Source organism: Falco cherrug, chromosome 11, assembly GCF_023634085.1.
Source record: "Falco cherrug isolate bFalChe1 chromosome 11, bFalChe1.pri, whole genome shotgun sequence".
Lineage (NCBI taxonomy): Eukaryota > Metazoa > Chordata > Aves > Falconiformes > Falconidae > Falco > Falco cherrug.
The window spans coordinates 4,869,885-4,884,510 of NC_073707.1; the positions used below are offsets into that span (position 1 = coordinate 4,869,885).

The following is a 14,626-nucleotide window of genomic DNA, read 5'->3' on the forward strand; positions in this document are numbered from 1 at the left end:
TTGTTTGTCTTTGGCTAGTGTAAGGGAACTGGTGAACGTCGTGCAGTGTGGTTAATGTCCCAAGTGGCAGCGATGCTGCTAAGCTTTCAGTGTTACTTCTTGTGGTTTGCTTTGTTTTCTTTTTGCCATGTTGATATTATTAAAACTTAGTTCCTGGTACTGATTTCTGGTTTTTTTTTTTTTTCCTGAGCACACAAGTTTTCTTTTCAAGAAGGCAAGTAGTACACTGGCAGGTGTGGAGTTGGTGCCAGCCACCTAATAGAGAGAGCTGGGACCCTGGCAGAGCCCGAGCAGTGAAAACTGCTGTGGGAGTTGCATGGCATCAACAAGTGGGGAGGTTACATAGGAAAAATCAGAAGGTCTTTGTTGAGTGTCCTGTGCATGCTCGCCTTGAGAAGAGAGCATTTGAGGAGGAGCTGTGCTAGGAGCAGATGAAAGCCTAGGTGCATGCCTTCACTTAATTGTGCCAAGTGAGTGATTGTCCTCTCCTCCCCCCGAAACTCTCATTTCTGCAGGTACGTTCTTTCACATTTGCTTTCTGCCCCCCATCTGAGGGAGACTGGGGGGGGGGGGGGGGGGGGGGGCAGGCATGTATAGGTACTTACATTTCTAGTTGACAAACACACTTTAGTGCTGAGTTTTTCCAGTATGGAGAACCACTGGGGTTTCCAGGCTTGTTCTCCTGCGCCAGACTGTATGTCCGTCCATCAGCTGTTGCAGTGACAGCTCAGCAAAGGGAGCGTGCCAGAGCCATTGTTCCTGCTCCTCGGTGACTTAGGGCTGTTCTCCATCCTTCAGATTCTCTGTTTTCTTATTTTAGCAAATACATGCAGCCATAGAAAGCATGTCAATATTAGTCACTTTTCAGAATGAGTTAGGCTGATGGCTTTAGCTCTCTTGTGGTACTTAACTTGCATGTTGCAGTGCGACTAAAAGACACTAAGAAATGTGTGTCTTGAGTGGGCAATTTAATCTGCACCTGTAGTCCTCTGTGTATACTTAAAACTTTTTTTTGCTTAAACACATTTATTAAATGTAAAGCACTACAATGGAACATTTTTGATCTTTGTGTATTGCAGTTAGCGGAAGTTTTAATTTGCACAAAACATGGGTCATAGAATATTCTCTGACCTATCCACCACCCAGTTAAACTTTGGTAGACTTTACTAGCCTGTGTTATCTATTGAGTATAGACTCTGTAATTTTAAAGTACTCACTCATTATTAAAGTAATATGTGCTGTATATTTCCCAAGACTTACCATATTTTGTCTTAAGATGGAATAGGGCGCTATATTGATCTGCTCTCAACTTTCACTTTAATTTCCAGTGAATATCGGAGTTGCTGGATAATATCAAGTATTAATCTCCTTATATTTGTGTTGTGGTCATAGGTGATTTTAAGAGATTTTTTTTTTTTTTTTTTGGTTGGTGGCTTGGTTTTGGTTTGGTGGTGGTGGTTTTTTTTGGGGGGGGTTGGTGGTGATAGTTTTTGTTTAGTTGTAGGTCTTGATAAAGGTAAGATTTAATGGAGACACTAATAAAAGTCATTATAATTTTATGCTTTTTGGTGCAAACCTGTCGGTAAGTCATTCCCATTATTGTCATTTTACAAAAAGCCCTAAGGCATAATTATCTGGTATTGATTGAATGAATGAGCATACGATACAATTTTGATTATGTTCCTTTAGTTTTTAGTAATCTTACATCATACTTGTCACAAATTCTGTGTGTATATGTATGGGTATACATATACGTTCTCTATATGAATACGGGGAGACTTCACAGTTCCAAACATCATATAATCCACTTAATTTATTATCTGCTCATGGGCTGTTGTAGGATTAGTCCACCAGGTGAGCTGTAGCTTTGCAGGTTTCAAATTTGGAGCATGGTTAGTTGAACCTGGGTTGTGGGAAGGTGTTGCTGTAAATTTTGTGAAGTCACAATATTCTGCTGTTGCTTGAACACACAAGGCTCAGACGGTAGCCGAGAGTGCACCTTGCAACAGCCCTGCGGAGCGGTAAGAAACACAAAACGCCCATTTATCAATACATACAGGGGTGTGCGTGCCTTGGTTAGGGTGTCTCCCCAGTTAAATAGGTGCTACTTTTTTTCAGGAAAAAATTATGTTAAGTAAACAGAGGGCTGGATTTTCTTAATTGATCTCTTGAACTTTATCTTTTATACAGTGAATGTTTTATCAAATTTTATGTTGGGATTTTTAATATCTTTGTTTCTGTTCAGATTGCCGGTTATGAACATACAGATTTGTACTGTTTTCATAATTTTAATTGTTTATGCAATAAAATAAGGAAAACTTTGATCTAAATGACAACGTGGGCTTTTTAGCTTTATTTTTCATTACCCTTGTGTTTGAAATAGAATAAATATTTGTTCTCCTAGCCAAGGCATCTTAGAGTTTTATTACTGGATTTCTCCAGGCAGATTTCTTCCTGTACCCTTTTGTTGAAAGTAGAGCACAGCTGGGGCAAGTACTGGGATGTGATGGTGTGGGGGTTTTTGTATCTTATGCTTGGCATGCAAATGGGGCTAGGAATTACGTTTCTTGTGGAGACTTTTTTTTTAAATTGGGTATGTCCCTCGAACTCGCTCCTGTATATTTGTTTTTGTTAGAAGCCCGTCCTTTGTTGAAGATACAGGGTATGGAGGCAATTGCATGTTTTCTAGGTTGAAAGTTCTCCTTCAGGAGTCTGTGAGAAATTAATGGGTAAATCCTTTGAATCATGTAAACATTTGCTTAAAAAAAGTCAGTAGTACCTGCATAAGTAAACAACAAGTTTCTGGGCTAGTTTGAATTGACTTTTTTAAAACAATTTTCTCCATCTTATGTTTGTTGAGTTATAAAACAATGAAAGCACCCGCTCCAAAAAACTTCGCTTTGCAGTAAGGAGGAATTATTGGGCAGTATTGACTGACTTTTGAATATCAAGAGATTTTAGAACATAGCATGTTTTATCTCTTTATTACAGGGGTTGAATTTGATTGACTTTAATTGGTTTTGTTACAAAGTTAAACCAATTTTATATAGACTTCAGGAAAATACGTACCTGATGTAAATAAATAAGCGGTTTACATTGAAACACCCTGCCCATTCGTTTCAACAGTGCTGAAGAGTGGTTTGTGTAAAGCCGTAGTTTGAGCACAGACAGATCAAAGCTGTCAATGCAGCATAAAGAGATTTCTGTTTAATGCCATGACAGTATAAAAGTTTACAATCTGCAGTCTATAACAACAGATACATACTATTTTTGCCTGCAAATAGCATAGCCTTTATAAGGCAAGGAAGACTGCAAAAGAAGGATGACAGTGTCAGATCCTGGATGTAACTAAAACCAGGACCAAAGCTTAGGACTCTCCTACAGTATCACGTGTGGGTGTTAACTGCACAGGTACATAGGGCTTCACTGGGGCGTGTGCTAAGTGCTATAAACATGCTTTAATGTGATCTGTACTCATTTGAGGATATAAGAGATCTTTGAATTTGAAGTCTCTTAGATAATTGCTTCAGGTTCTTAGATAAGTATTTTTTTCCCCGAGATTCTCTGTCTCTTAACTATCTGTCATTATTTGAAATGGAAGATTGGCAGGAGAAAATGTTTTAGTTGTGATATTTTGAAACAAGGAAGATAAGGGATAATCAGGATTTCAGGTGTGCGTTAGCCTGCAGAACATTTTCACTCTAGAAATAATAATTTGGTCTATGCATGCGATGGGTTCAGCAGGGCACTGTGCAGGAAGGGGCTCTGAGCAGGCTCCTGTCATCTTTTGGTCAGCTGCTGCAGGGCTTTAGAATGAGAAGAATCTCATCTGTTGGAAGTAGTAGTAATAATAATAAAGTTGCTCTTTAAAGGGAATCAACCAGGAAATGCAAGAGGCGCTCCCTTCTAATAAGGAGTCAAATTGCTAACGGTTGAATCTCACATAGCTTTTGGTACATCCAATAATGCTTATTATCGTTATCAGGATACTATTTTTGTTGTCTGTCTTTGGCTTTAAGCATTCAAGCATAAAGCTTACAGAACCAGTACTTGCGTTTTATTTTTGTGAAGCTTTGCACTTAATATCTGGCTTTCTGTGTAGAGGTTGAATTTAGATTGAAGAGTGGAAATATCCTCTGAAAAAAATAACTGAGAAGTGATGCCAAAAGCTTATTATCTTATTACACCTGTTGTTTCAGTGTAAAGCAAATGAAGTCCATATTAATATAATTAGCAAAACCTGTATTCTGATAAACTGCTGTAGCCCCTTAGTGGGAGCTTTTACCATTTAAAAATTATATTAATCTGAGAGGAAAGCCCACAGAGCTGTAAGCTTCTCTTTTTTTCTGAAACAACAGATAGCCAGTGATCTTAGTAATGTGTGACAGGTCCTAGATTTGATATTTCAGATCTGAAAATGAGACTCTCATCTCTTCAGTTAGCGTCACCATTGCCGCAGTGATTTATTTTTTTTTAGTCCATATTCTGCCTCGGACCTGGACCTGTTCCTGCTGGAGCTGAATGTTTCCTGCAGACCAGAATTTTTGCAAAAGAAACAGGATTTTGCTTTGCACTTCTAAAGGTATACAGTACTGGCAAGGGGATGGTGGGGGAAAGGCAGTGTTTTTTTCTGAAATGTCAGCTGACATGCGTCTGAAGGCACACAGGAAAATGAGTTTGGGTTTAGCATGTCAGTTCCCAGACAGCTTTTAAAATTAAAGCTGCAATTGACACTCAAATGCACAATTTTAAGTCCCCCCTCCCCCTTCCCTTTTGTGAGAGTTCAAAGGCATGAAGTATCTTCTTCCTTAACTGTTTTATGAGTATGGTTCAATTTACCTTGGTTTATAACCACACACACACAAAGGTCTTAATATATGTATGGACATCTAGTAGTTTATTAGAGTGAAGGTATCACATGAGTGGTTTCAGACAACAGAAATTTAGAGGCCTCTGAAGATTCACATAAAAATCAGTGTTATGATTAAAAAAGTAATCTAGTAGGTGGTTCTCCTTGTACTCATTTTTATTCCTTTTTGCAGAAAATAGTCGTAATTTTTCATGTATCAGTTTCTTTTTACTCTCAAAGCTTGATCGGGAAGGTGGTTTCATCTGTCTGGCATGTCTCCTCCTCCTCCCCCTGCTGTGGGGCAAAAATGGTTTACGCTAATATAGTAAATGACAAGTCAGATTTAAAACCTGGCTGCTGTGTGTTTTCTTCCTTGCTTTTTCTGGCATTGTTGATTGACCTCAGGTGATAGTTTTCTGAAATTTTCCTTTGCTACCCGCATCTCTGAAGTTTGCAAGGGTTAAAGAAACGTGTTCCCTGTGAAATGCCTAACAGGTTAGAGATGATCTCCGCTGTATTTCTATTAGCAAGGCAAATAAGAATGGATTTTGGATATTGGGTGCTAAACAGGTGTATCGAGGGGGGAAAAAAGAAAACAATTGTATGTTAACCATGATAATGTCAGTGAGAGGGATGGGATTCAAGTACTCTTGAAGAAAATACAAGGTAAGGTCATGGTTACAGCAGCTGGCTTAAAGGCTGTTCTGTAATTCCGTAATGAACTTCTCATGACCGATTTTGTGTAGTATTCTGAACAGATGTCTTTTTCAATTTGAGTACGAACGTTCACATCTGAATACACTGAAGTAAAAATACACTCAGTAAAAAATAGAGTGGACAAACATTTGAATTAAGTCATAGTTTTATATATCAGATAGAGGCTTTTGCATTTTTGCACCTGGACAAAAGAAGAGGCAGCATAATAAATAATAAAAGTGTTTCACAATATTATGCAGTAGCTGTGAAAGATAAGACTAGCATCCTCACTGAAGTCCAGTGTTCGTGCAAACTACAGTGCTTTTGCAATGTTCTACTGTTAAACTTATTTTTTCCCCCTGTTATGTGTATGCCAGTCTTTTTATGAAACTGTGGTTTTGTTTGCTTAAGGATGCATGGTTATAACTACATAGTGTGATTAACTGAGTAGTATTAGTATTCTTAAAGATCTTTATGTGGAATATTACACCGAACTGACACATTTTTTGATGTTGCATTGAGTTAAGTGCATTTGTGATAGTAAAGCAGGAATTTATTGTGTACAGAGTGCAGTCATGTCTGGTTTACATCGTTGAGTACCCACGTTGCTGCATGGAAACTCTGACTCCTGCTTACAGCAAGGCTTCCCAGTTCAGAATGTTTGTGTAGTGACTTACACATAGAGAACAAATTTCCACTTCCTGCAGAATGCTGAAACATGGGAATGCCCCTCTCAAAGAATGGTCCCTTTTAATATGCCTGGAAGAGGATGCTGCCTGCGGGGCAGGGAAGACCTCAGCGCACCAGGGTTTCACATCAGAAGAAATCATTCATGCATTTTGATCTTCACACCAATATTTCTACCTGTTTAGGAGTTTTCTGCACTGAACAGCTGTTGGAAGCAGCAACAGCTGCTCCAGCTGTTGCATGGATTCTTCCTTTACCATCCTTCCCCAGGAGAATAGAGAATCGTCATACATCTTACTTGCTTGACTGGGAGCTCCGCCCTTGCTGCTCTAGTGGAGAAATACTGTTGGATTATGAGAATGAAAATTTAAGTACATGCTTGTAATGTCATCTGTCAAGATATGCCATCATATTGGGTTTATATCAAACAGTTAAATGTTAGCAAAAAAGCTAACCTGAGCAGCTCCGTGTCATTTTATAGTCCTTTCTAGAAAAGACAAATTTCAGAAGTCACATTAACCTCAGAAAGTCCCTCTGCAGAATTTGCTATTTAGGTTGACAACCTATTACAAGTTGCTGCTGTAAGGGCTCCTTCCTGAATTCTTTACTGCTTTCATCCTGGCAAGACAAACTGCAGCTGCAGGGTGTCCTGTCGCGACAGCTGTGCAGGGGAAGGGTGCTCCGACCCCGGAGCGGGGAGTCTGGAGGTTCCCCCCTGCCAGGCGTGGGGAGAGGGAAGCCCTGCGCTTCCGTGTCTTGGGTTCTGCTGCTTGTTTCAGGCTTCTCAAGGAGCTGAATGTGCCTCTTGTTTTCATAAAATCGCTCTGGCTTTGGGCAGCAGGACTCTTGCTGTCAGGTACAAATGTACAAGTCTTTGAAATTAATTTAATGGCCAGCTTCTCTTCTTGGAGGTGATGAAACTAGAACAACTGGACTGTAATAGGCAGGCGGTGGAGTTTGTAGCAAGTTAGATCCCTTTTGCTCTCCTTGTATCTGAACATTCAGTCTGTCCAGAAGTGATTCAAGTTACAAAGTCTGGAACATGTTGCTACATCATGTTAAATTCCAAGAATTTAAAGAAGCTCCTCACCCCTGTAAGTTTGTAGCTTATTTGTTTAAGCTGTTGTTCCAGCAGCCCTGACATGTAAAAGCAGGCTTCCAATCAACTCCTGTCCCTGTATAGGTGAAACAAATGCCTGACGTAGCTTTCCTGTGCTAATGTTAAAAGCAGCAGGAATGAAGAAAATGCTAAGCCAGAAACAGAAATGCTCCAGAATGACTGTGCTCGACTAGTGTATTAATAGTTAACTCCGCAGCCCCGATGGTCCGAATCTCTTCCAGGTGACAGTGCAGCACTGTTCAGCTTCCTGCATTTGTCACTGTGGAACAGCCTGGGCTGCCTCGCCATTGTCACCCGCGCCTTGTGGTTCTGCTTCCCCAGCCAGAGCAGGCGCTCCTGCCAGGAGGGAATCGAGAAGCCCCGAACTCCTCCTCCTCCAGAAAGCGTGCCCTGTGTCAGTGTTAAGGGATACTGGATATCCACAGGGGCTGATTTTTTTAGTTTGTTTTTTTTTTTTAAGTCTTTTGGGATGATTTTTAAGTGGTCTGGGAACTGATGAGTTGGCGGTTTCGGCTTCGGTTGCTTTTTGTTTGCCTTTGGTCAGGCGCTTTAGCCCTTGCTCTCTGCTGGTAGCACACCCGAGCCGTGCTGGGGAGGGCTGGGAGCATGGCTGGGTGTCGGAGCAGTGCCCTGGCAGCCCTAGATACTGAAGTGCTTGGTACCCGTGCAGGTGCTCTGACAGAGCTCGTCTGTTTATCATAGGGAAGATCAGGAAAAAAAAAAAGTGAGGTTTGGTAGGGCGTCATGTGAGTAGTTGGAGTGTCTGTTGCCTTTGTTTGGTCCCCAAAAGCTGATTTTGAACAGTTGTTTTCACTGAACACCGAGGGGTGGCTGCACACTAAGGAGTTTCTAAGGAGTCTGCAGAAGAGAGGGGAACAGCTCCTGTTCATAGGCTTAAACTCACTGTAGTGGCGCCTTACGTATCAGAAATCTCTAAAGGGTCAACAAGTAAGAAAATATATATATATATATATATATATATATAAAATATTGACAGTAATCTAAAGCAAAGCAGTACATGTTACTCCTGCTTCAGACAGGTTTGCAGTGCAAGAGGATTTTGTCCATCCCATTAATACTCAGTGCTACAAAACTGTTTTCCTTTGAGATAGGTAGGTTATTCTATGCATATACTTAGAAGAGCCAGGAATGGACTCTCTTGCATGCTCCCTTTTTGTACGGCAATGTGGTTTTCACTCCCTTTGGTACAATTTTGGAGATTCCCTGATTTCTGAATGTATTTTTAACGAGCTTTATCTTCTGGAGTGGAGAGTAGCAGAATCATTTGTCTTAGCTTTTCCCTGGGGTGAAAAGTAATTGTTACTTTGAAAAGGAAAAATTAAAAGCTGTATTCTTGTTACTGCAGTATAATTCTGTGTTGTGAACCCTGCTTGACAAAATACAGTGGGATTTGAGCACTTTTTCCTAGACACTAAACAATTTATCCTTTTCCTTAAATGCAATTTTAAAGGTGTCACGTAACAGCTGGGTTGCAGGGAATGCTAACTTTGTTTTGAGACATGCACTTTGGATATTAATTTGAGATACTGTCGTTGGATGTATAAGCATTTTTTCACTTTTGCCTTTTTTTAATAATGTGAGATTGCAGTTGTGGTTTACAGTAACAGTGGGTAATCATCTTAGATGCGCTATCTTTGAAACCATTTTCTCTCCTTTTCCACTCCATGGTCTTATTTTCTTCCCACCCAGGCCTCCGAGTGGACCATCCTCAGCTCTCTTCCATCATGCTGAAGTGTCCCCTGGGCTTGAACCCAGCATTTCAGGTGAACTTGAACGCAGCCAGCCACGGTCCGTCTCTTCTGAGTCCTGTCCTTAGTGATGCTGGTGGTGCTAGGATAGAAGAGGATGATGAAATGAAACGTAAGGTAATGACACGACTGGGAATTTATGTCACAAGAAAAGCAATGGTTTCAGGAGCTGTGCTTGCCAAATGTTGATTGCATTATATTTCATGGTAGAACAGATGTGTTTGGTGGTTAGTGTTAAAAGTTCCAGTGCTGAAGATTTGGTTGTGTCTGTGTATCTTGCTGTTGTGGCAGGAGTTCCTGCTGCCCTCTTGGCAATAAGGGTCTAATTGGCATCTGCTGCTGGGACCACCTCCCGCTGTTTCAGCAGGAGCAGCTGCTGAGAGACCCAGTGGCAGGGAGCTGTGCTTGGAGTCTGCCTTTTGTACTCCAGAGTGGAAATCAGTTCAGGTGGGACAAAGGAGAGGGTCCTTCACGGAGCGGCAGGTCACTGGAGCAGGCTCCCCAGGGAGGCGGTCACAGCACCAAGCCTGTCAAGAGTTCAAGGAGTGTCTGGATGACGCTTTTAGTCATATGGCTTGGGTTTAGGTAGTTCTGCAAGCAGCAGGGAGTTGAACTCGATGATCCTTGTGGGTCTCTTTCAATTTGAGGTATTCTAAGAGTCATGGATTCCTGAAATGAGCTGTTTGGGGGAAACAGTATTGATGTAAACAGCAGCAGTGCACTTGGCGCATTTTGGGCTGTAACTGCTACATTAGAATGTGAAACCCCCTTGTCTTTTTGCTGACTATTGAAAGGATGCTCTGGTGCCAGTGAGTTGTTCAAGGTGATTCTCACCAGGGCAGTACACTGACAGGCTGGTGGGGGAGGTGGCTGTCAGTTCTGGAAATCGGTTGCTCATTCAGTAATAAAAACCTGTGTCACGTGGTGGCAGTGAGCCTGGCCTTGTCTTTGCTGAATGCTGTCACGTTTAACCTGTGTCAGCTCAGATGGCTGTGCTGTCTGTGCAAAGTGCTGTGTGTCACTAATAAAAATATATTCTAAAATAATTCTATTTACCAGCATAGAGAATAGCCCAGAGCTAACATTTGTTAATATATAAGGTATGTTCTTCCTAGGTTCCTTACTTCCCATGCAGTCTCACCATGGCCTCCTTGGTCCATCTCACCATATGATGGTCCTCCAAGCTATTCTTTCTAATCGTAACAGGATGTTTAGAGCTGTCCTGAGATGTTCGTCTTGGGCATAGAGAACCTGAGCTCAACTCCAGCTTTCTCGGCTGCAGGCATCACAGTGGATCCTCTTACACCCAGTCAGTCACAGGGTTGTTCAGCAGAGAGCTGGCAGTGTCGTTGGAGCTGCCCTCTCCGTGGCTGACTCTGGCGAGAGGTAGATGATGCCCTGGCCTTGTGGAAGCTTGAGGCTTTGCTTTCTGAAAAGAGGTGAGCAAAAATGCCCCTGACTTCTGTGGGTGCAACAAGTCTCAAAGGAGGAACAACGTTGTGTATTCAAGGTGTGCTTATGTCCAGGTACTCATCCTTAGCTGAGGCTGCTTTCCTTTCTTTCCACTGGTAAGCACTGGTTGCTTTAACTGGGAACTCCCCAATGTGATGTGCAGTTTTCCTCACCCCCGTGTAGAGCTCAGGATTCACCCTTGCTTTCTCAGGTAATCCTAATTACAAAACGTTCTTGTTTTGGAGGACACCTCACCTTCAGTCCTTGAGACATGAGCTTCAACTCTTCACTCTGTGCTTCAGCACCACTGAGCAAGGCCTCTGTGCCCCAGCGTATCATCTGTGTCCGTATCCTCTTGCACACTGGAATGCTGCAGAGCCTTTCTGAAAGGTGAAATAAGTGGTGGTAGCCCAGAAATTCTGACCAGAGTCTCCCAGGAGCTTCTCCAGAGTCTTACATACTCTGTGCAGCAAGCCTCCTCTGGTCTGTGTGGCAAAGCTGACGTACTGCTTCATACCAACATCTGACTGTGTGCGTTGGTAAGCAGTGGCTTCGCGTGCCCCTGGTTTTTCAAAATTACAGAGATGGCCAGATGTCAGCGTGTGATTCACATTTTCTTTTTTATGCACACTGCACCACGGTACCAGGGTTTCACAGTGGTTGCTAGCAATAATAATAATCTGCAACCACACAATCGTTGAGGTTGGAAAGGACCTCTTGAAATCTTCTAGTCCAGCCAGCTCCTCTTTTTTTAAGCAATGACTCCAAGCATTTAGATGCACTCAGAAGAAAGAAATGTGTGTGTTTGCATATACATACGTTGGTACATGCATTCTTTCACTACTTTTCAGATATGGGTAACGTAATTACTAGACTTTGCCTTTGTAGGGGCATGGTATATGCTATCTGACAAACTGCGCTCCACAGAACACTTCATTTCTCCCAGTAAGATAGCGAAGTCCACCTAACAGACTTCAGTGACCATTTTTCTGCAAGCTACTTTGCTCCCCTCACCTTGCCTGCTTGCAGAGGGTGAGCAAGCAGCCAGGTTTGTTGACTCTTTGGTACTTAAGAAGGATCCAGGACCTTCCATTATCATGAAAGGAAGGCTCCATCGTCCAAATTCAGTTCCTTGCGGAGTCAGTAGCCACAATGTGATCTATAGTTTTCTGTACAGCCTCAAAGAAGAAACCACTTTGTGTGCTCTTTACTCCTGCTTGGCCCATCCAATGTTCTGGTTGTCTTACCTCTGTCAGGATCTTCAGGCGAGAAGGTCACAGGCCCACGCTGTTTGCCGTCTTCACCACATCTTTTGGTGGTACTTGGTGTCAGCAGCTGCATGCTTACTCACTCTTGTTTCATCTCAGTTGATGATCTGTAGATCTCTGGAGAGTCCGGACTCTCAGCTGCTCAGGGAACATGCGGAAGTCTCACCATGAGCAAAGATGCCACTCTAAATTTAGTGAGTGTTTGAAGTTTTCCAGGTGGGAATATGTGTACACAATACAGTGGAAATACTAGTTTTTCCAAGTGGGGATATTTGCCTTGATGCCTGCTGTGGTTGTAGGAACATTATTTTGGACTTTGGAAGCAGCCTGCCTCCTCAGGAGAGTTCTCTGTTTATTTTTTTCAGGCATAAATAATTTTCTTTGCTCTTGCAGTGCCTGACCAGTAATGGAGGTGTTTGTCAGGGCCCCTTTTGTACTGTGCCAGCTATACTGCTTTTCAGTTCTGATACAGGGTCTGCCTAGCAGCTGCTGCCAGGATTTAGCACAGAGGATTCAGTTAGGACTGAACCCTTGGGTGGAAAACCGAAACAAAGAAAATGTAGGGCACTAAATTTCAGCAGGGAGCAATCTGGAAATCAGCAGGAACTTCAGAGAGTAAACAGAAAGTGATGATGCAGTGGGGAGGGAGGAGGGAAGGAGGGGATGCTTGGGAGATGAAAAGCATCTTCTGTGCCTCAAGGCTAGCACACAGTCACCTGGACAACAAAGCAAAAACCTGCAGAAGTGCTCAAAGGTGATGAAAAAGGTAATTTGTGCAGGCGACGAAAAGTGCGAGGTGGTGGGTATGGCATGCGTTTGCACGCTTTCATGCTCTGTAAGTTTTTAAGGAAGAAACAATCCAGAAAAGCGTTTTTGAGAGTGAAGAAAAAGCGGTCGAGTGAGGATCGAAGCACAAGATGTGAACTGGCAGCAGGCAGGGTCCTTTCAGAGTTCTCGCGAGTATACTAGGCAATATACATTGCTTAAGGGTAACTATTTAAGCAACTGCTTAAACAGATGTGAGGTGGTGGTGGGTCCAGGTGAGCTGGGAGGCTGCTGGGGAGTCCCCAGAATGGAGAGGCAGTGCTGAGGAGAGGAGTGAAGCCAATGGAGACGCGCGTGTGCAGAGCTTGCAGCAGGGTCATTTCCGCCATGGCTGCAGAGGTGAGGTTCCCTGTGATCTCCTGTTGTTGCAGCCTGTGGTTGATTCCATAACCCAGCTTTGCTTTGCCTTGGGATCTATAGAATTTAGTGCCTTAAGGGCATTATGTGCTGTATTATCCTGTGCAGAGCCTGGGAGGAGACGTACGCAAAACTGTATTACACAAAAACATAACCTGTTAGCACTAATTCTCATGTCACGTAAGAGACACCTGAAGTTAAAATCAAGCTAGCGTGTGTTGTTCCATCAGTCTATAAAGGGTGTTTCAGGATATGCAAGTGCTACTAGAGGAAGCTGGTAAGCGAGATGAAAGAGCTGTGTCACCTTGGTCTTCAGGGAGGGCAGAAAAATGATGTCTTACCCTTTGGGAGGAGGCTGGTTGAGAAGGATGCCCACTGAGGTTCAACAGCGTTTTCAGGGTGTGTGATGCTACAGTCAGGTAAATAACCCAAGAAAAAAATAAAAAAAACCCTGGAGCCAAGATTAGGTAGGATTTTCCCTGACACAATGTACCCGAGACAGGTACGTTAAAGTTAAGAGCATGGCTATAGAGTGAATAAAGTATAGAATCACAGAATGGTTTGGTTTTGAAGGGACCTTTAAAGATCATGTAGTTCCAGCCACCCTGCTGTGGGAAGGATGTCAAAGTATGTCCGCTGGTTCCTCTAGGGAGGGGACTGATGTGTGGGGCTACAGTAATGAGCATAAAAAAAACCTGGAAAGAGGCTAGACAGTTTCTCAAAATTAATTATTTGGGGATACACGCCTCCAGGGATTCTGTTTGGCCAAGATGGACTCAACAGATATATTACTGAGCAACCAGGAAGACTTCTTTTCCATGAGCAATACTGAGATAGCGGATTTAGAAGCACTGAGTAGCTGTACTGACAGTGCTGGAGGGCATCTCAAAGCATCTCTCAAAAGGGAATTTTTTATTAAGTTGGTACATACAGGGAAAAAGGAGAAACAATTTTCAAAGCTGGATTACCCTGAGGTGGGTCAGAGATAGAGGCTAAATTTTGATGTAACTCGTTTGAGTTTGCTGTCGTTTCTCACCAGACAAGAATTTAGCACAAAGCTGCGGCACGGCATAGTGAACTAAGGAGACAAAGCAGCATCTTAGCTTGGAATGTGATTATTTCTTTAATATTACTTATCTGATTATTAATAATGTGTGTTTTTAACTCGTGATGTTGGTTCACTGCAGCTGCAGAAAACCTTGTCACCATTTCATTCCTTTGTGCTTCCTTATTCTGTCTTTGCTTTTCTTTAAATAGCAGCCCTGGAGCAACCATGCAGCCAGGAACTGATGTAGTTTGATTTTTGTGGGTTTTTAACTAATTAATATGGTCCTCAAAGGATTTGAGTAAAAAGCTGTAAATGGAAATAGAATAGTTTTGAAAAAGGGCTGTATTGTCAATCTTCTATACTTCATTTAATTAGAGAAGTATTTAAAACCTAGAAAACATGGAATAACCATTTCCATATTTTTGTAAGGTATGCCCTTGATCTTGAAATGGAAGTTTATATAACCAACATATAATTGACGTTATTTTTTAAATAATTTTGAAATATAGTATTCTATAGTAAAGTCAGTATTTGAGAATACAGTACTGAATACAG

The 14,626-nt window shown here is 42.2% G+C and overlaps 1 protein-coding gene across 11 annotated transcripts in view; it reads left to right on the forward strand.

Annotated features, from left to right (window-relative positions):
* FARP2 (FERM, ARH/RhoGEF and pleckstrin domain protein 2) overlaps positions 1-14,626 on the forward strand; it is an 81,329-nt gene that overhangs the window by 51,060 nt on the left and 15,643 nt on the right. For all 11 annotated transcript variants that reach the window (XR_008734357.1, XM_055723170.1, XM_055723169.1 and 8 more), the window contains exon 14: positions 9,063-9,238. Coding sequence is in view for 10 of the 11 variants with exons in the window: in XM_055723170.1 (XP_055579145.1) it covers positions 9,063-9,238 (176 nt within the window). In the remaining variant the exon portion in view is untranslated. The remainder of the gene's footprint in view (positions 1-9,062; positions 9,239-14,626) is intronic.